The sequence below is a fragment of the Dryobates pubescens genome, chromosome 7, assembly GCF_014839835.1.
Source record: "Dryobates pubescens isolate bDryPub1 chromosome 7, bDryPub1.pri, whole genome shotgun sequence".
Taxonomy (NCBI): Eukaryota; Metazoa; Chordata; class Aves; order Piciformes; family Picidae; genus Dryobates; species Dryobates pubescens.
Window position 1 is genome coordinate 9,871,461 of NC_071618.1, and position 21,759 is coordinate 9,893,219.

At 36.3% G+C, this 21,759-nt stretch overlaps 1 protein-coding gene across 1 annotated transcript in view; it reads right to left on the minus strand.

The window, feature by feature from the left end:
- Positions 1-21,759, minus strand: part of MYO16 (myosin XVI) — a 331,490-nt gene that overhangs the window by 110,195 nt on the left and 199,536 nt on the right. Inside the window, exons 17-21 of the mRNA XM_054162913.1 lie at positions 15,387-15,498; positions 11,824-11,941; positions 10,977-11,048; positions 10,158-10,299; positions 1,576-1,648 (exon numbers count right to left, since the gene is read on the minus strand). Of these exons, the coding sequence (XP_054018888.1) occupies positions 1,576-1,648; positions 10,158-10,299; positions 10,977-11,048; positions 11,824-11,941; positions 15,387-15,498 (517 nt within the window). The remainder of the gene's footprint in view (positions 1-1,575; positions 1,649-10,157; positions 10,300-10,976; positions 11,049-11,823; positions 11,942-15,386; positions 15,499-21,759) is intronic.

The window sequence follows — 21,759 nt, forward strand, 5'->3', positions numbered from 1 at the left end:
TCTATTCTATCTTTTCAGGAATGCAGTTTAGTAATTTCTGAGGTAATGACTCAGTATTACTCAACAAAACACATTCAGTCCAGGTGGAGGGGCATAAAGTGTCTCTTGAAATACATTTATTTAGAAAGAATAGAATAAAAATGCAAACCTGATGGTGGAATTATGTTTGCTATGCATAAATAAAATAAATTGGTTTTATACTCGTTTTACTTTAAATCACTTTTTAATTTTTTTTTCAAGCATTTTCCTCAGTCACTAAGCAGAAATTCATGGTATTCCTGGTATTCCATGATGTTAGTTGCAGAACTTCTGTTTCATGACAAAAAAGCAATGCAAAACACAGTCAATGGAAAATAACCAGCAAGACCAAAGGTGCACTGCCCTCTTTTTGAGATTAATTTAAAATCCATAGAATACTTTATCCTTATTAATTGATAGGCTTTATGGAAATTTTTTTGCATATATTCATCTGCTAAGATGTTTTTTTTTATTATTTTCCCCCCAAACTGACATTCATACTAAATAATCACTGCATATAATGACACATCGATAGCTTTTAATTCAGCAAACATTCAAACATGGTAGAACTGTAATAGTAAAGCGTTTTGTGAGAAAGAAACTGGAATATGTTTTATTGAATTCATACATGCTCTTTAGAAAGTAGAAGTTAGGTCATCCTCTTTGTGCTTTCAAGCATTTGGAAATTAGGTAGCGATGTAAACATGCTATATAAACTTAACTAATGTGGCTCCACAACTTCTGTTTCACTAGAAAGAGAAAGTTGATCCATAAAACAATGGATTGCCTGAGACAAACAATAGCAGGTCCCTCTATTCTTTTCTGTGCTTTCACATTCTATTCTATGCTTTCATTTTCTTCTGCTGCATTGCAGAATGAACGGACAACTGAACAATAACTTAGACATCTTTTTCAGTGTGCTCTGTAGAGTTGCTAATGCGTTCTGAAACAATTCACAGAGCTTTGGTGTTCCAAGAATGGTGTTGCAGGTGGACATAGAGTTCCATAATTAAAAATAAAACAAAATAAATATAGATATATATTTTTAATGGATTTTTAAGCATTCAATGAGCTAAAGTTTAATTTATTTTCCATGGATGTAATCAACTTTTTTAAAAAGTCACATGTTTCAAGGTCACACAGAGGTGAATGTGCCAGTAATGGCACTTAGCATAATGTATCATTTCCATGCTATTTTTTCCTCCAGGCATTTGAAGACCTTTTGATCTTTCTTCCAGTTCAGTGTTCTACTCACTGACCTAGTAGCAGTACCACTTCTACAAGGATGAAAACAGACAATAAGTATTTTCCTCAGACTGTCTCCTCTTCCAAATTATCATGGTAGCTATTTACTAGATTCTTTAAAAATGATGAATAACAGTGCAAATCTCGGTGGATTTTTATCACACCCATAAAGGCAGAATGAGAAGGACCAAATTTTCATCTCCATGTATGTTTATACTCTGATCAAAACACACAATTTGCCTAAAATCCCAAACCTTAATAGACTCATTAAAATGAACAGTTTCAGTAAATTCAGAAAACATAGCTCCTCACCTGTTCAAAAGCATTCTTTTGAAATTCTTTAAATCCAAAAACATCTAGTACTCCGATTTCAAATACTTGGTCACTGGGGAAAAAAAAGACAGTATTATTGACAACAAGAATTCAAGCATTTGAATTAAGTATCTGTTACTTCAGACAAAAGTTCTAGGATGAAAGCAGGCTGCACATCAAAAACATGCTATAAAATACGGCAGAAGACAATGTATAGAACAGAAGCAAAATTCTACCCCCACAATATCTATCCAGGATTAAAGTCAGTTTTAGCAGTCACTTTGAAAACTAAATCCATAAGAGAAGGAAAATATCTTAGTTTCTTTAAAGGTAGAGGTATCTATTAGCTTAGATGGGGGATAGCCATTTAGTTTAAGTTTCAAAATTGCTTAACTGCACTCTGTTACCCTTTCCAGTTGATATTTCTTCAACAGCCAGAATTGCTTCTACTGTTGCCTACTTTGGAAAGGTTTGAGAGCTTAATATGAAAGGCCTGGACTCACTTTATTTTCTTCACAGTGTCATTAGAGAGTGTAAAAAGAAGGTTGCAGTCAAAATTTGTTGCAGTTTGCCTATGTGAATGTAGTGGGATTTGCTCCAGAGTGAAATGATCTCCCAGTAAGATGAAAATCTTTGCACTATAGCCAAAGGCTCTCTGAAACAGGAAAAAAATCAGCAAAAGAAAAAACCATTTAGGTTCCTGAGAAAGGAGATGGGTGGTTTCTAAAGCAGATGATTTTTCCTTTCTCTTTGCCAACATAATTTGTAAATGTACAGGTTTATATGCATACAAATAATTCCACAGACTTTTGTTCCTCTGTTGCATGTTTCCTCTATGTCTAAATCTGCATGTATTTCAGGATAGAGGCACAAAGGAAAAAACGGTGATGCGCTGTTGAAGTCCTTTTCTATAGTTCTATTACAATCATTGTAAACAGTATCATTTAGTTAGGCAAAGATCCAGCCCTGAAAATAAATTTCCATATAACAAATAAATAAAGTAAACTGGTATTAAAAAAAAAAAAAAAAAGTATTACAGAACAAGCTGGAAAAACAATCCTCAGGGAAAAGCAGAGATTTCATCAGAAATTGAACTCAAGACATTTCTCTTAATTTCTAAGGCACAATAGTTCAGTGTACTACTGATTGTCACAAGACTGGCTATGTGTATAAATGTCAGGCATAGAAGTTGCATAATAAATATAGTCTGGAATGACTTTGTTGGGCAGGAGAGGTTATCATGGGGTCAATTAAACTCTCAGAGAACTTCTAAAGGAAGCATACTGATGCTTCACTACCTCAGCCTCTAGCAAGGAGTGTAGTTTAAATTATGATTTCAAATATAACCGTCATTCTCCAGTGTTCCTGATTTGAGATGGGTGTATGTCTCTTGTCACAATGTGCTTTCAGCAAAACCAGTCCATCTTTAAAAAGAAGAACTGGCCACTTAAAAACCAAATGACGTCGGACTAAAATTGAAAAGCCAGAATTGTTATGCTGGTTACATAAATTTTGGGAAGAAAAGTAGTTTGGAATTTCAGAATATTTAAGTTTTATTTATTTCTTACATTTGGGGGTTTGTCACCATTTATCTATAGCCTTTCTTTTTGGAAGGCAAAACATGAACTGCTATGTTATATTACGCAACAGCTGAAATACTGCATTACATTTAAAAGTTAAGAGCTGCTTAACATTTGCAGAACAGTTTATCCCTTCTCTGTCTAATTCAGTGAGCAGATTTGGGGCTGGATTGCTTACATCCCAGATGATTTCCATGACTCTTATTTTGTCAGAATAGTCTCCCTTATTTTCTCTCAAGAAGTATATACACACTTGTATAAGGAAGAGACCAAAACAAACTGACTTAATGACATATTATAAATCAGGAAAACCAGGAAAATGGCCTTAGTTTCTAAAATGGCAGGTAAAAGCTTGAGCAGTCAACCTGTTGCCTTCCCCAAATAACACTTTCTGTCAAATAATAATTTCTGTCACAATCAAGAAATTTCCTTATTTATTTATTTTTTAATAACTCCACTCGATAATCTTGATCCTGTCTTATTAGACAGTGCACAAACTACCATGAAAAGAGCTGGAGGTTTTATATAATCCATATCTTGCCTACAGGGCAAGTATAACAGAACAATGCTCTGTGTCTCTTCTACAATGGTGACTACATTGTGACATTTATGTGCAAAATCTCACCAATCATGCGAGAAATTTTCTGTCTGAAATTATTGCTCTGCTTTTGAAAATTAAATGGTAAAAGACAGCACAATTAAAAGAACTGTATCACGTTTCTACAAAGTTCTTTGCTCTATTTTTGTTTGTTTGCTTGGGGTTTGGTTTTGTTTTGTTTCTTACTGTCTTCCTCTGTTTTACATGGATCCTTCATCCGAGAAGAAAAGTGGTATATATTTTCCTTGGCTAGCTGTCAATCATATTAATTCCAGCAAAACTGATTTCCTTAAATTAATCATAGAAGAGTTTCGCAAGGCAAAATAAAGCATGAATGAGCGCATGTTTACAAATGAAAGGGCAAGTCACTGGTGTCTAGAAGAACAAATATAAGAAAAGGGCAGGTTTTGTTCTGAAAAATCCCCTTATTTCACGTTATTCTTTTACGGTTACTAAACAGTACTGACACTCTGCCTCACTACATTTCAGAAATTCAGTATTTACTATATATATAAACCAGCTATGGTTTAAGTGGGGACTGAGTCTTTGATTTCAAGTTTGACTGTATTCCCCAACAGAGAAATTAGAAAAATGGCAGTTCACCAATATTTAAAGAATATTTTTCTGTCTTAGACGAGTACATAGCTGTGAATAGTTAAAACCAGGCATAGATGCTAACCACAATTCATTTGATTTTTGCGATTTACAAAATATAATTTGGACTGATACTGTTTTATAGTGTCTCCAGTTTTGCCTTCTTCCCTAGAATGATATCTCTGTCAAGATGCTTATAGATTGTCTTCCACACTTAACTGCATTATTATAAAACTACACAAAAATTCTTGGCAATTCTTAAAAATGCTACACACATTTCTTGCATTTCCTCTAACTTCTGCCAGTAGCCAGGAAGGAAGCCAGTAGGCTTATGTCTGATCTGGTAAGCTAGAAGAGATGCCGATTAATGAGGAAATATTTCTATGATTAGATTAAATATATAATCTAGGCTTCAAATGAGGACACTCTGAATTCTAATTAAGGATTCCTTCAGTTTTTCCAGGGGAACAGATTTGTGACAGATTAGTCATAAATATGGTTCTTGAGGGTAACAGACTGAATGCTCCCAATTGGATGCACTCTTCTCAAAGAACTACTAAAACTAGTTTCTGAGACTTTTGAGAGAGATTTTTCTGAGAGTTTTGTTGAGACGATGTCACTGCCATATCTCTCAGTCATCTTGCTCAACATCCGTCGTTTTTCTTTTAATATTATCTAATACAGGCATGAGAGTGCTACAGAAGGAGACAGTAGTTGGTCACAGTGAAAAGAAACACTGATTCCATATCTGACAAACATTTATTTGAGTAACTTCACATGTATGACAGGAAGGGATAAATGTGTTTGCTAACAGTTTCAAGACTGTAGTCCTTTCATCAGTAGTACATACTCTTTCACAGGTCTTACAGCAAAATCTGTTCCATGCTTCATAAAATGGCATTTTCTTATTTAATGGAGTACTGGAAATGATCCTGACTGATGTAGATTTCAAAACTGCACAATATTATATAGGACGCTTTGAATTATTTCCTTCAAAAATTTCACTACCTCCATATACAGAGATAACTGTTTATGTTTATGTCCATCTTGCAATCCTAATGCCCTTTTACTGGGTTCAATAAAAACAAAGAAATGTTTTAGTTTATGCTCTGTTGGGGCATTTTTGTTGGTTGGTTTGTTTGGTTTGGGTTTTTTCTTAACCTGGGAAGATTTCTGTTTCAGAATATTTGATTCTATTAATTGGATGATGTGTATTAAGAACTTTGTAAATGAGACTCCTGAGATCTTTCTTTTGCCCAAATAAGTGTAGCCAATGCTACTTTCTGGTAACATTTGAATTATGCTGAGAATAAGACTACACCATCAGCATGCACAAGCTTTCAGAACCTATCTATTTAGAACTAGGTGGAATTTTTAGAAAAAGTATTCTCTGTCTGAAACAGAAATCTCCTATAACTGACCTGGTGATACTGACAAAGTGTATAACTGAATGCTACCTTTCTTTGCATGTCTGTAATACAGCAGACATTCTGGCATCAGCCCCATCTTTAAGCCACATAAGAAAGAAACCCTTTGCTAACTAGCTGATAAAGCATCATGCCTTCTACTTAAAAGCAGGCAGGGAAAGCAATATCAAGATTTTCTCAAGCATATATACCTAATTAGCTTGTGATCCATCAGAAAAGAAAAACAATACTTCACAGGAGTTCACAGACATTCTTTAATCCCCATAAATATAAACTCTTCTTGCAGAATGAGTCAGGAGTTCTTAAAACAACATCTTGCTACTAATATTTGGATGGATAGATCTAACCTTGCTGATGTGCAATCAAATACCTTGAAATGCCACAATTAGGCAACCATGAATGTTCTTGTCTTTTTCTTATCTACAAAACTGAAGATCAGCATACTTATTGAATAGAACAGTAACAAACTTTGAAGAGTCAAGAATAGAATCAGTAAAATAATTATAAGCACCTGTGAGGACATTTTAATAGCTTTCTTCTAATCCCATTCTAGAGGCTGATTCCAGAAAAGCAGGTTTTTTCACACTACATTTCCTTGCAACAACCTCAGAGTACAGAATCCCAGAATCACAGTATCAACCAGGTTGGAAAAGACCTCAGAGATTGTGAAGCCCAACCTATTACCTATCACCTAACACCACCTGACAACTAAACCATGGCTCCAAGTGTCACATCCAATCTTTTTTTGAACACCTCCAGGGACGGTGACTCCACCACTTTCCAGGGCAGCACATTCCAATGGCAAATTACTCTTTCTGTGAAGAACTTCTTCCTAACATCCAGCTGAAACCTCCCCTGGTGCAGCTTGAGACTGTGTCCTCTTGTTCTGGTGCTGGTTGCCTGGGAGAAGAGACCAACGCCCACCTGGCTACAACCTCCCTTCAGGTAGTTGTAAACAGCAATAAGGTCTCCCCTGAGCCTCCTCTTCTCCAGGCTAAGCAACTCCACCTCCCTCAGCCTCTCCTCACAGAGCTTGTGCTCCAAACCCCTCACCAGCTTTGTTGCCCTTCTCTGGACATCTTCTAGCAAGTCGACATCTTTCCTAAAATGAGGGGCCTAGAACTGGACAAAGGACTCAAGGTGTGGCCTAACCAGTGCTGAGTACAGGGGCAGAATGACTTCCCTGCTCCTGCTGGCCACACTGTTCCTGATACAGGCCAGGATGCCATTGGCCTTCTTGGCCACCTGGGCACACTGCTGGCTCATGTTCAGCCTAGTATCGACCCTAGGTCCCTCTCTGTTTGGCAGCTCTCCAGACACTCTGACCTCAGCCTGTAGCACTGCATGGGGTTGGGGCCAAAGTGCAGAATCTGGCACTTGGACTTGCTGAATGCCATCATATTGGACTCTGCCCATCTGTCCAGCCTGTCAAGGTCCATCTGCAGAGCCCTCATATCCTCTAACAGATCGACTCCTGTCCCCATCTTGGTGTCATCTGCAAACTTACTGATGGTGGTCTCTATCTCCTCATCTAGATCATCAATAATGATATTAAACAGGATTGGCCCCACCCTTGCAACCAATTTAAGCAAGCATCTGTGGTTATAACTTAGTGTTATATAGATAAAATCATAAATAACTTTTATGAATAAGAGCAATATTTCTGAAGATGCATTATCTCATTTAACACTGTCATTAAAATTCCTACTTTATTGGATAGCATTACAAAGTAATGAATCACTGAATTCTGGCAACATTTTGATCCTCTGTACTTCGTAGCTCTAGAGCCTGGTCTTTGCAGCTTTTCACAGAATCATCTCCTTTCCCTTTGATCTAATGACACGACTTTTATTTTGCCTGAAACCTGTTGTGAGCTATTTCATGGTAAATATAAATCAATATTCACGATGAAAATCTAGTAGCTTCACTATAGAAGTTAAATCCAGATAACTAGTTTCCTCAAAATGGCAAAATGCCAAGTGTTTCTCTTAGAATTTCTGAACAAATAAATCTAATTTTATTGCTTCATAAATTTTCACTCAAGTTGGATAGAGTACAGTTAATCTAATTCACAATAAAACAAGAGAGCTGAGTTAGAAATCTTATTCCAGGTTTCTGATGATGGTTTCACCCCATGTGATAAGTAGTAACTGTGTAAATTTCTGACTGGAGAATGAAGTGTGGCTTGAAATATATCAGCCTTATTTAGCCATGTTAGTTAATGTCTTTACTGGATCTTTACACAGAGATTTATTAAAACTGTACCACAATGGATGCTTCTGTTTGGTGGAATTGGTCAGATGTACATGAAGTAAGTCTGAACCACAAATCATGGGTTTATGGAAGGACTTGCATCAATTCAACTTGCATCTTGAATTGTCCTATGCATTGATTTACTACAACAGGTTATACAATATGATTCGGCTGGACTAGAAGAAAGCTGGAAGTGGATATGGTATTTTTTTTATCTTAAACTGGCTGATTCATTTGAGGTTGAAATATCAAATGAAGGATTTATTGGTCAACTTCATTTTGACTTAAAATAAGGTATTTAGCTTCAAGTTTGGAATGGGACCTGAGGCTGAATTTGGCCTGCTAAAATTCACCTTGACAGCATTGCTGGTTAGCTTTCTTCAGCCAGCATAAAGCTTCATTTAGCCTGCCTAAATGAAGGACTCCCCTTTTTCAAGTATTGGTATAATATAAAATCATTGCAAATTTCTCATTCCTAACAACATCAAACACCAGTCCTGTTCTGGTAAGGACTTTAAACATCACATAATTTTCAAGTTACCATACAGGTAGAAATAGTTCCACTAAGAAGTATTTCCACAAAGTAAAAGTCACCTTGGGCATATATGATTGCACTAGAAGGAGATTACAAGGTGTATGCAGTATATGATATACAAACAATTTTGCCTTTCATTATTTGAAGATCCCATGATACTTAGAAATTACAGGCTTGTATTATTGAAAAACAAAGATACACAACAACCTGTTCTGTAAAAGCTGTGAGATATCAAATTTTAAAATTGTAAAATTACACATTGAAAAATGAATAATTTAAATAGCTTTTTAATAAACTAATTCTAGATTTCCTCCTCAATGCCCACTACAGACAAGATCACTGAATTAGAAATCCCCTGATCTGGATTGTTGTATGACACAGACATGTACTGAGCTAAGCCCATGTTCTAGAAGTCCCAGGATGAATGGGGAAGAATTGAATGTGACCACATGCCAGGATCCTTCCTTGTTATAAGTGCATATTTCAAACTGGGACATGGACTGAAAAGCTGCTGTAGCTTGATTGTCCAGCTACCTGCAATTTTAGGGTGCTGTACAATTGAAACAGACAAGTAAAACCATTCCGTGTTACTGGCAAACCTTCCTTCTGCCTCTAGCTGGAAGATAGGCACTCTGGTGTATATATAATAATGGAAAGCTTTTACACACAGAAAGCTCTGAGGTATTCAGGCATGGTAATGTTTTTCTGCTAGCTACACCTATAGAAGAGTAATATGATTTATTACTTATTGGTCTACAAATAGGATAGGAATAAAAATAAGATTGTTAAGTCTTCAAATTCTAAAGGAAGGCAAAAGATAAATATTTGTTCTGTGAATTCTATAAATACAGATATTACATAAGGAGAAATTATTTATACTTTTTCAGAAATTCCACATCTGTCATTTGTGAATTTCCACTTACCAATAATGGTAAGCACCTGAGCATGTAAGATGTTGAACCTTGGTTAAGCCACATGCATATGCTCATCTAATTAGGTCTATTGCCTAGTTTGCTACTTAGATTTTGGGGGGGGGGGGGGTGTGAAGTTGGGTTTTGTGGTTTACTTTGACTGCTCCACTGAAGCACATTAATTAGAATTTATTTATTTTTTTCCTAAGAAACCAAACTGGATACCAAAACCATTGAATTTAGCAGATGATAACCTAGAGGCATCCAGAGCATTCTTAGAACATAGAATTCAGTGAAGTTTAAACATTCATTTGAAGGCCTTTGAACAAAACTCTTGTTTTAATATCCTTTATTAAGGTCATGATTTTGGGGAGAAAGAACAGTTATGTTATGCACTAAAAGCCATCAAACAGCTTTCGAATTAATGAAACATTTAGCTCATTATGTGTTGTCAGCTCTTAAAGGCTACTAATTCCGACCACCAATCTAAATTACTGCATAAAATACCATGTCCCCCTACAGAAACAAATAAATAAACCCATATGTTACAGGTGAAAAGACCTGAAAGAATGGCCAGTGATTTACAGAACCAAACATCACTGTCATGCTATTGTAGAATGCTTTAAATGATGGAACTATGTTTCTTTTATGGATCTGTATTTGAACACATAATGGCACACCTACCTCTCAGTTTCATCTTGATTTTGAAGGTAGCAGTTGATGGTGTTGACTAAAAAGCTAAATAAGCGACCATACAGAGACTTTGCCAAGAGATCCCGGTAAAACTCTGCAATCTCTATAGTGTGTCTCCGTACAATCATGTCTCCTAAGAGAGAAAGCAGAAAATGGAGATGAAAGCCTGTTGTAAAGTTCTCCTTAACCAATTTTAGCTACAGGAAATGCAATTACAGTTATTTCTCCTTTGTCAACCCTATACACAATGGTAGACTGGGGGTGGGGGGGTGGGGGAGTGGGGGTTTGAAGCCTCCAGTGAAGAGGACTGTCAACATTTGCAAGCTCTTCAGCTTGGAAACATACACACTCGGTAGAAAAGGGTATGAGTTCTAGTGGAAGGTGTCCCTGCCTATGGTAAGGGAGTTGGAACTAGATGCTCTTTCATGTCCCCTCCAACTCAAACCACTCTGGATCTTCTGATGCATACCACACCATTTAACTGAAGCTTTCCAACCCTTTTATTTCAAGATGCTCTTTTTGATTTTAAGTATTAATATTTAAACCATTACCTTGACACACTTTTCTAAGATTAATGAAGTTAGAAGCTGATCAGTGTCAGACTGAAACTGGTATCTACCATATTACAAAGACATTTCTTATTCAGTGGCCCAGTAAGGCAATGCATGACAGAGAAATTCTTCAGTGAAATTACGAGACCATACAAGAAGTAAGAAATAAAAATTTGTCTGCTTTTACAATTCTCAAATCAAGGAGGATTAAAATGTCACTAGGCCTGATATATGAGAAGGTAAGCATGGAAAAGATTACCTTTAAAATACTGAACATCAGTTGTTAAGGCTGAAGCAAGCTCATCTGGTGAAACTTGCAGCATCCCTGCCACTGAAAAGAAAAGAGAATTTAAAGAACGCCTGATTTGTGCCCTATTGCATATTTTATTGTTTATAACATATTCTTATGTAGATGCTATTTTTGAATACTGAAAGAACACACACATGAAAGAAAAGAGTGCTGTCATAGGAGTAATCAAAATTAATGAACACGTAAAATCGGATTACTATAATCAGCACTTTGTGAAGTTTGAATGTATCTGTATATTATGTTACAGCTTTCTTTCCCCTTTAAAGATTACTCAGGACTTTCCCCAGGGCTTGGCATACTTTCCAGGGCTTGGCAGACTTTCTCTTGCATTAGAGTTAAGGTATGCTGCTTATTGACATTCTGTATCCATAAGCCACTTTGAGGAGATTTGTAAGTGACCAAGAGGGCAAACTTCAAAGCACAGAAACAACAGGCCCTTTTAAGACATAGATTTTGAAGGTAAGGAATTCTGTTCAATGCAAATTGCTCAGCTGTTGACAAGTAGCGCAAAAGCATTTTAAAAGAAGCCTGCACAAAGTGCACTGTGCAATTTCTTCTAGCAAATGATAGCATCAAATACAACACTGGATTAAACGATCTGCAATACTAGCATTTTATTTAATCACATAAAAATCTGTAGTTTATAAAACATCCAAGTCTTTCCACAGTAATTTATGAATTTTCAGATTTTGGGGTTTTTTTGTCTCCCTGAAACTGTGTTTCAATCTGTTGGTGGATCAGTGCAAAAGTCCTGTGGGACCAGGCAGGCGATGCTCCAAGGTCATGTTCTACTGACCTTGTTCCAGTAGCTGCAGGTCTGACACAAATGCTGTCTCAGCGTCTGTTAGAGCCGTAAAGTGAATGTCTCCAAGATGCAGAATTGCTGAGAGAATTACAAACAGGTTCTCCACCTCCTGCACATTTTTTATGCAGAATTAAACACAAAGAAGAGATCTGTTGGGCACACCAGTGAAAGGCAATATTTTATAAAAATAAAAATTCTATTAATTTGTATCATTGGCATTTGCCAAGTTAAAAAGTACTCATGTGTGAACCACTAATAGAAAACTAAGATTTAGAAATTAAAATGGGACCTATCTAGGGAATAAAACCACATTATTATTTTTGGTGGTGGTGGTTTGCTTTAATGTAAATCACATTAACTACTGAGTTAAGAAAGCTTTTCAGATTGTGACAAAAAATACTGAAATAACTTTAACAGATGCATTATTTCTGCATGATATAAACAGATCTTCTCCACAGAGAAATTCCATCAAGTCAGTTTCCGTGACTGGGAATAGCAAGGGTTGATTTCTATTCAGCCAATTCTATTCACAAACAAAACCTCTAGCTCTAAATTATAAAAGGTTCCTGGTAGCAAAATCTATAGTTATGGTCTAAAAGAAACAACAGCAAACTCCTTTACCCACGTACTTTTTGCCCGTGATTGCATGACAGCTTCTGATGCCTCTGAGGCTGTGAAACACATATCCATAGGGCTAGATTTTTCCTGGCCTCGTTTTTACAGCAGCAAGAAAATAAATAGTTTTCTTGGTGGTCTGGGGTCTTTTTGGTGTTTTGTTCGATTGGTTTAGGTTGGGTTGGGTTTTTGTTTCTTTTCTAAATGTTTTCAAAATTACAAAAAAAACATCATAAAATAAATATGAACCAAAAATGCTAGGACATGGGGAACACTGGGTGTTTATGGATGTTTTTTTGAAGGGAGTTATGTAACAATGGTGTTCCTTTAAAATTATAAAACAGGAAACATGATATCCACTATAGCATTACAAGGCATTATGAATGCAAAGTTAATTTATTACTCTTGGAACCTGATTCTAATAGTAGAGATGACAGTGAGAAGTTCTACTTACTGAAATTTGCAAAATATGTTTAAAAACTGCACTACAAATGAAATATTTAGCCAATATATCCCATTTATTCTCAGGTGAACAGAATGAATTCAGGACACACTGAATCCAAGCTTGGATGACTTTTCATTAATTTTCAAAAGCTTTTCTTCTCCTTTTTCTAATAAATATGCCCATCACCAGATACCATTAAAAAAACCTTACAGTCTTTCTGGTATACAGATTACACCACCTCCAATACTGTTTTAGCAAGTTTGATTCTCTAGACAACATTTTAAGACAAGAAATTCAATTTCTTACTGTACAAAATAGATGCAAATAGGACAACAGTATTTTTTTTTTCTACTATAGAGTACCAAAACTGCAGATTAACAAAAGTAATCTATACAGGCAAAGGCTGATTAAGATTAGCTCTCACAGCAGAAGAATAGGCGTGCTAATATGCATTCAAACCAGGCTGATACATCCTGTTCTTGAGAAGGCTTCATAGGCAAGATGGAAATGGCACAATAGTACAGCATGCTTCTTGTTTGGTTGGTAGCTTACTCAGAACTGGCTTGGGAGTGACTGTACAGTACTGAATTAGAGCAGGCTGGAATAGCTGTTTATTCTGGTAATTTTGATAAGGCCCCAGGTTTAGTTGATGGTCCAGATTCTAAAACATTTTCTCATTGTGCTCTAAGATGCACGTTCCCTCAACTTCAAAACAGTTTTTAACAAACATTAACATACTTTGCATGACATCATCAAAGACTGCTAAAGAATTTTTATGTAGTTCTCCAAAAAGATAATCCATCATCAAATGTGGCTAGATGTCAAGGAATAATACATACAGACCTTCCCATGTACCGTAAAATTAATGGGTAGAAAGTTTAGGAGGTGTGATTTATCCACATATTCCCTTCTAACCTCCAGCACAGGACATCAGTCTGCAGCACTCCGGAGTACCACAGATTTCTAGCCACCTAAGTGATTATTCTAACACTGCCTTGATATAGAGGACTCTTGAGGATGGTTTACGCTCTTCTGAGAGGCAGCTTACTACCTTTCAAGAACTCTGAACAAACTGAAGTTGAAGTGCTGGATCCAAAGGAATATTGTATGCAAAGTGTTCATAGGTAGTTTCTTCAGGCTTATAAAATGTGATTCATTAAGCACTCATTTATTCATTAACTGAAGCCCTTCCTCAACAGAACGGAAGGGTTAATGAAAGAGGAAGGGTTAGTGAAAGAGCTACAGAGATCTGCCCATCTGCAAACACTGGGCTAAATGCCAGGAACATTTGCTACTGAAGTCTACAGGTGCAGAACTTAAGCCAGTAAGAGTAAGGAAGAATTCTGTCAAATAGTGTCTTATGTGTTCAATTGCATATATGGACTCACGGATATTAATTAAAGAAAAAACAGCAAGTTTTCATTATATTAAAAGATAACATAGGTTACCAAGGAACATTTGTTACTATATTAACTAGGGAATGCCAAACAATTACATAATGTATCACCACAGAAGCCTCACACCTAAAGAGTAACCTCATCAGACTCATAATTTTTTTTGCTGATAGCCCTTGATCCCTATTTATTACAACTGTTGCCCATCTGTCAGGTCTTATGATAATTCAGCATACTAATACATTATATTTTATTTCTCTTTTTTTTTCTTAAGATGCTAAATATCCTGTACAGGTAAACAAGTTTTTATCTCTTTCTGGAACTACTGTTGCTCATGCATTTGTTTTGCAGGAGTGCCCTGGCTACAGCGCACAAAGTAGTATACACATATATAAGAAATGTGGGGAGTTTGTTAGATGTTCTAACTGGGACTTACAAAGTTTGCGTGAATTCTTATACTCAACCCTCCATTACTTCAGATCCTGTCCTACCTCTGTCCTCCAGAACATCTTCCTGATTAATTTTCCCAGTTCTCTTTATAGGCTTTATAGGATTAAAGACAAACATCAGAACTATATTCTTTTTGCTTTTTGGTGGTTAAGCCAGCTCTTTCAAGTTACCCAGCTCTAATTTTATTAGACTAAACATGTATTTACTTCTTTTCAGGCACTGGTAGCACAATCATTGGAATGTGCATTTCACAAAATCAAAAGGGACAGAAAGATAATCAAGAAGAGAAAATTCCTGTGGGTTTTATGAGGTTTTCCTCATATGGGATTTCATTGTTTCTTTTTATCTATGTAATTTAATTGTTCAGAGTGTTATACCTTGAAGCTGTTTTGTGAATCTTTAAGAACGAAAAAGATTTACATTACTGGTTCTGTGCCTAATTAAAAGTGATTACAATAATTTCCCTCAAGTAAAACAGTACTGTATATTGTTTCAAGGTCTCAACCAACAGAAAAAAAAAAAAAAAGACAAACAGAAAGGTACTTCTTTTCCCCACAAAAGTGGTTATCATCAGAAGTTTCTTATGGCCTGTTTTTAGCTAAGTAATATGGTGTTTTTAGCCACAACTTGCATAAGCTTTTGTAACTTACCAGGCTGTTGAATCCCATAGCACCTAGAGCTTGTTTTAGTATGGCTAATTTCTCCCTGTTTTGGGGGTTGGCTGTTAACATCGTCTCTTCCAGTGCAGTCTGGCTTAGATACCTGTATGGAGGAAAAACAGTAGTTATGGTATTTACAAGGCTGGTGCATAATCAAGCTTTTGAGGCTGAAAACCAGCTTTGCCCTTCTAACCAGAGGTTTATTATATATACATTTCTCTGACCTTGGGAGGGAAATGTACCAGTGACAGAATTCTCCCTATTTCTTTCCTCAAGCTTTCACTTAAGGTTCCCCACTGCTGACTTTATCTCACATTTAATATGTATCACTGACAGTTTTGCCATTCTTGCACTACCGGAGAATCTCCTTCAGAAGGAAGATTTGAGGAGATCCTCTCATAACTCTGACTGATTTAAATTCCCCTCCTGCTGGCTAGGGAATAAATCAGCTCTTATCTGCCTGATCCCATGATGATCATTTGCTTCCTTAAGTAGCTGAATGGGAGACAGGTATACACAGCATCTCTTAGAATAAAGTAGTAACTAAGTACACTGAGTAGTAAGTGTACAGACTTTAAGCTGTACAGCCCTTAAGCTGTACTGCTTTGCACATTGTGAAGCAAAAGGAATTTTGACAAACCTTCCCAAAAATGATTAGGAGAGAGAAAGAGAGACACCTAGTGCAGCAGCTAACTCAGGAAAGAAAATACAGAACCAACATCAAGAGTAGTAACAAACAAGAAGAACCAAAACACACAGTACAACAGAAACGAGAAGCAATCTAATCTTCACAACAATGAATTTTGACTCCATTGAAATATGTCTAAGGGCAGGATTTTAAAAAAATATTCAGTTATATTCAGGTGTCTGTTTCTTAACTACATCATACTGAGAATGTAGAAAGATATTTTATCATTATCATTAAAATTCACATTCATCGTACAATCTACAACCTTCACAAAGTTCACTTACATCGAAAAAAGGTAACACAAAATAATTCCCCACACCTAAATGAAATTATTATTTTGACAACACCAACAAAAGTGGGCAATTTGCACACACTCCACCCCTCATCTCATAGAATCAGAACTGTTTAGGCTGGAAAAGACCTTTAGGATAATGACTCTAACTATTAACCTAACGCTACCAAGTCCACTGCTAAATCATGTCCCTAAGCCCTACAGCTACACATCTTTTAAATATCTCCAGGGATGACGATTCAACCATTTGCATGGGCAGCCTGTACCAGAGTTCAATTCACCACAATTACAAGAAAAATTCCCCACAATTATTCTGCTCTCTAATAATGTTTGGTCCATGATGTGTCACAAAGTCGGGGAACAACAGTGGTTTAATTTATGCCATTTTTTGTTCACAGTTCTATTCCAATTTCACTATAGAGGAGACACGGTTTCAAAACAAAACTCCTATTACCACAGAAAGTCTGGCAAAGCTCTAGTAAGGGTGGTAGCTCCTGTCAAAGTGGCCTTTTCTGTAAATGTGTGTAGCCTTTAGAAACATGTAGAACTATTTAGTATTTGCACCTTTCTAACTAGTAATGAGACTTATGGGATATGCAAGAAAGGATGCATACTGCATTAGTTGATTGGTACTAAATTTACCAGAGCAGATTTCCATTGGAGTAAAAATAGCATGTCACCACAGCAGGTGGGCAGAGGAAGAATGATGCAGAAAAAAAGTGGGCCTGGGTGCACAAGCACTTTTTCATCTCTAGTAGAACTCACTCTTCAGATAGCTCAAGCACAACCAACCTTCATATCAGTGGCTAAACACAACCTTTGAGAACACGGGTCTGTGAGCATCACTGCCAGAGCTCTGCACCATTTCTTTTAGTTACTAAAACTATTAATTTTGTCCAAGTCAGGTAGACATAAATGATAGCATAGATGTCAAATTGGTTAGAACAGATAATACAAAGTATATGTCAGCTTTATGTGTGGTTTTTTTTCTGTTTCTGTTCATTTGGTTGGTTTTGTTGTTTGTGTTTGGTTTGTTTTATTATTGCCTGTAGATTTTAACTTACGGGTATAAAGGTTAATCCAGCAGAAATTTTTCCACTATTCTGAAATGCTGTGTGATCTTATACTAGTTCAGGGATATGCATCATGTGTCAGTGACATTTTTGATCCATAATTAGGAGATTTACAGTGGCAGTTACTCTGATGTCAAAACATCCTGTTGTTGAATGGTTGGAGGAATTGGAAGATTATGGCCACTTCTCTGGATTTCTCCCTATATAACTTTCTCTCTGTGTACTGAGAAGGGAATAATTGTTCCTGTCCCATGAGAAGATATTGAAAGAATATCGCATACTTCTCCTACTTACACAATCCTATTTAACCAGCATCATGAAAGTGCTGGTGGGTATTGTTGTGGCAAAAAGGTGTGTGAACACTACCAATACCTATCAAAGCAGGCCATTGGCAGAGCAAAATGACCCAGAATGCTCACTCCCTTGGAGGAAAGAGCTGAGCTGTGACATGAACCAAAACACGTCAGTTCTTGCCTTCAGCACAAGCACTTCTTGCTGATACAGCAGGGGGCAAACTGCGTACCTGCCAAACCAGGTGCCTGTGGCTCAAACAATCCATCTATAAACCGCAGCATCTGCTGGGACATGCCTGTTGGAAAAGAATCTGAATTTCCCGGTATAAATATCCTGAAGATTTAATCAGCAGATGTGTGGGTGTCTTTGCAAAGGCCTGAGGTTGGACGTTTTCTAAGGTGCACTTAATTTAGGATCAGTTTCCCCAGTCTAAAAGCAATTACATTCTTTTATAAAATGTCATGAAGGCCACTCATTTTCCAAACTATTTAAGGACTAATGAAATAAGAGCATTGTTTTGAAAATATGCACACTCAACTGTTAAATGTTTATAATACAAAGTATATGCATAGTAAAGATGGATTAATTGTATGGTGTACTAGGAACTGTTCATGGATATCATAGAAACTCTCTAAAGTGTAGAAAATACAATGTAGCAGGTTGGGGGGCACAATATATAGTAGCTGCACAAAGGATTATGTTTTTTCTAATTATTTTTAAGGTAATTCTACCTCAGAAATAGAATGACATTTAGAGAGAAATTTAGGGTTTTTTTGGTGTGTTGACTGTTAAAATTCTCTGTTGCTGCAAATTTTAGCAAAAGAGGAACTATTACACCACAAACTAGAAATCATGTTCCGTAATACCTGACGTACACCAGTTGTGGACATAGCTTTATTATCACTCCTTGTATTGCTCTACATGCATATTAATTCTGCCAATGTACCCTCACATTAGCTTACTGTAGCTTTAGAAAAATACCCCCCGGTTTTAGCTGAAATCCAGCCTTTTAGTTGAAGATAGATGCCCAAACGGTATTTATATCTCTGGTAAAAACCAGACAGCTCTGATAATTAATTCCTTTCTGCTGACCATCTAAACATTTGTTTAAATGCTACCATGTTGACATGTGCATCACACTAGCACGGTGGCAGACACCTTATCAGCATAGAAAAAGAATTTAGGGACCTTATCAGTGAATGTTTACTTCAAAAAGAAGACATACAAAATGTTCAGAGTTTGGGTATTTTTAAAGAAAAATAAATTAATCAATAACAGTAGTGGAATATAGTCACTTCCAGTAAAATACAATACTGCATTAGACAGTTTCTTTAGAAATGCAAAACGAGACGACCTACATAGCTTTTCCTTTCTGACGTTTCTTCTAAAAGTTTTCACTTGCAGCATTTTAGAACTCTTATCTACTCTAGTCTCTTAAAGGAAAAAATCAATAAAAGACTACTTAGAAGAATAAATCAGTGGTGTTAATTTTTCACTACATGTGACCATTTGAGGCTGTGCCTTTAAGAACAAACAGTGCTGAGACACTGGCTAAATGTTTTCGGTACTAGAACCAAAACATTCTGATATTCTAAACGAATTTCATTGGTGGATAGACAAAATGCAACTTTAGATTGTGGAGCAGTTGGAACTTTTTTTTTCTCTCAGTTCAGTTTGGTTTTGGGAGTTGGGGGAGTGTGGGTTTCAGCCTGTTCTCCCTGCCTTCTCTCTCTGCGAACTGCTGGAGTTGGCCTTTAGATAAGCAAAAACTAATCCTGCATGGGCTTTTGAAGCTTACTAACAACTCTTTTCCTTAGTAACTTGCCTTTCTTTCTCTCTAACCCCTTTTTGGGGAAAAAGGGAGGTAGGGGGGGAGAGAGGGGGTTACAGGGAGGGGATCCCTCCCAGGGGAGGGATTTTTGTTGTGTTATTTCTCTTTGCTGTATATTTCTGTGTATATATTGTAAATACCTGTATATATATTGTAAATACCTGTATATATTGTGTTGTATACAACCTGCTTTCCATATATGCTTGTAAATATATAGCTTTGCTCCTTCGACTGGGCTAGTTGTGGTTTCTTACTCTGTGGAGGAGGGAGAGCTAAGCCCTCTCTCAACCCACCACACTACATTATTTATGATAATACATAACTTTTAAACTATCATTCAAATGATAACACAGATCAAGTTTTCAGGTAGATGTGTCACTGGTATGCCCAAGAATATTAAAAAAGGACTATGATATTAAATTATGCATGCATTAACTACTCATAAAAGTAAAAAATTACCATACCTGTTTACCTTAGCATTCTTATTATAATCATTATATATCATCATATATTCAACTTATACCTGCAGTAAAATTCCTAATTTGGTACATACATCCCGAATGTAAAGAAGAAACACATAGGTGCAAATGTTGTCTTACCTGACACTACCAAGGGGTTTTTTTTGCCCTATGCTAATCTAAAAAATTATTACATAACCCCACCGGTCAAAATCTTCCTTTAGAGTAAAGTTGTCAGCTTAGATGACTGAATAACAAGAAGCTCAGACTAAAAAGAAAAATGTTGACTCTCAGTTTGGTGTTCTGCCAAAAACTCAGCAAAACAATATTTGATTTGGATTAAGTTAATTTATTTTCTTTTGATCTGTAACTCAACAGCTTTTAATATCTAGTGAAGTAATCTGTATCGTTCAACATAAACAAAACATGTAATTTCATTTCCTTACAGGAAAAGCAAAGGAAGTAACACATGAGAATCACAAAATTATTACAAGATGTGTGTCTTTTTATTCTGTCTTTCCAATTAGAAATACTATGATTTTACGAAATCTGTGAAGAGAGGAAAACAAAAACATTCCAAATTTGATAATTAAAGGATTTAATTTAGAGAGTGCTTCTTTTCTAGTTATGTTTCATAGTTAGCACGACTCACAGAAATGATCAGGCGCTTCCCCACTCAGTGACCGGAAGTTAATTTCAAAGTGAGTTTAAAGCATGATAATATATTCAACCTTTGTGTTTAACTTCCCAGGTAAGTGCTGTAACTTCACAGTTAGCTCATGCTGAGGCAGAAAAGCATAGCACAATCCACTAAGGAAGTTTCACCTTCATTCAGTGTGGGGCTGAAGAATACCACAGGCTTTCAAAAGTAAGTTTTCCTTATATTTTGCAGCATAGCTAAGCAAAGCCAGAAAACAATCACTTTTTGGCACTGGATTTACTTCCTAGTCTTGAAAAGATGGCTCATACTGACCAGAATTCAATATAGCTATAAATTTCCTGGCTATAGTCATAAAAGTCTATGGACTGTGGCTGTCAGCATTTCAGAGAAGATCTAACTATTGATGTATGTCACATGGATTTTTTCTGATCTGTAGCAAACAAAACTTGACAAATAAAGGTTATATTGCCATAATCAACTCTTTAGACAAATGCAATCATAAAATACCTCAAGCTGTATGGGTTGTAACTGTAGCTTAGTACACAACACTGACTAGTGATCCCAAGGCTTGCCACAGGGACCATGTAGTACCAAGCCCTCCAAAGGATTATTACAAACTTTGACATTTCACTAACAAAGTAAGGCATTACCAATACACTACCTCACATCTAACCATTTCACATATATGAAATTTGGCACTTGAAATGTTCAGGTATTCTATAAGGATGACCACTTTAGGCCACATACCTATATAGACCATTGCTGTTTATCATCCAGAAATATCTGGTTCACTACAGTGAACTACTCCTATCTGAGAATGAAGCTGTCTAAAAGGGATTAGTAAGCTTTATCAGAAGTTCCTTTTGTTAAGGACAGTTAAAGTTGAGTTCCAATTAGAGGAAAAGAGGACGCGTGGTTTTGCCAGATGGACACTTATTTTCATAGGGTTTTCCTGAAGTAAATACATTCTGTCATGAATAATTAAGAGAATTCTTGGCAGGATTACATTATTAAGTGGTTCTAAGTCACTATAAAAATTTAAGAGCCAGCCCTATGATGAAAGAAAA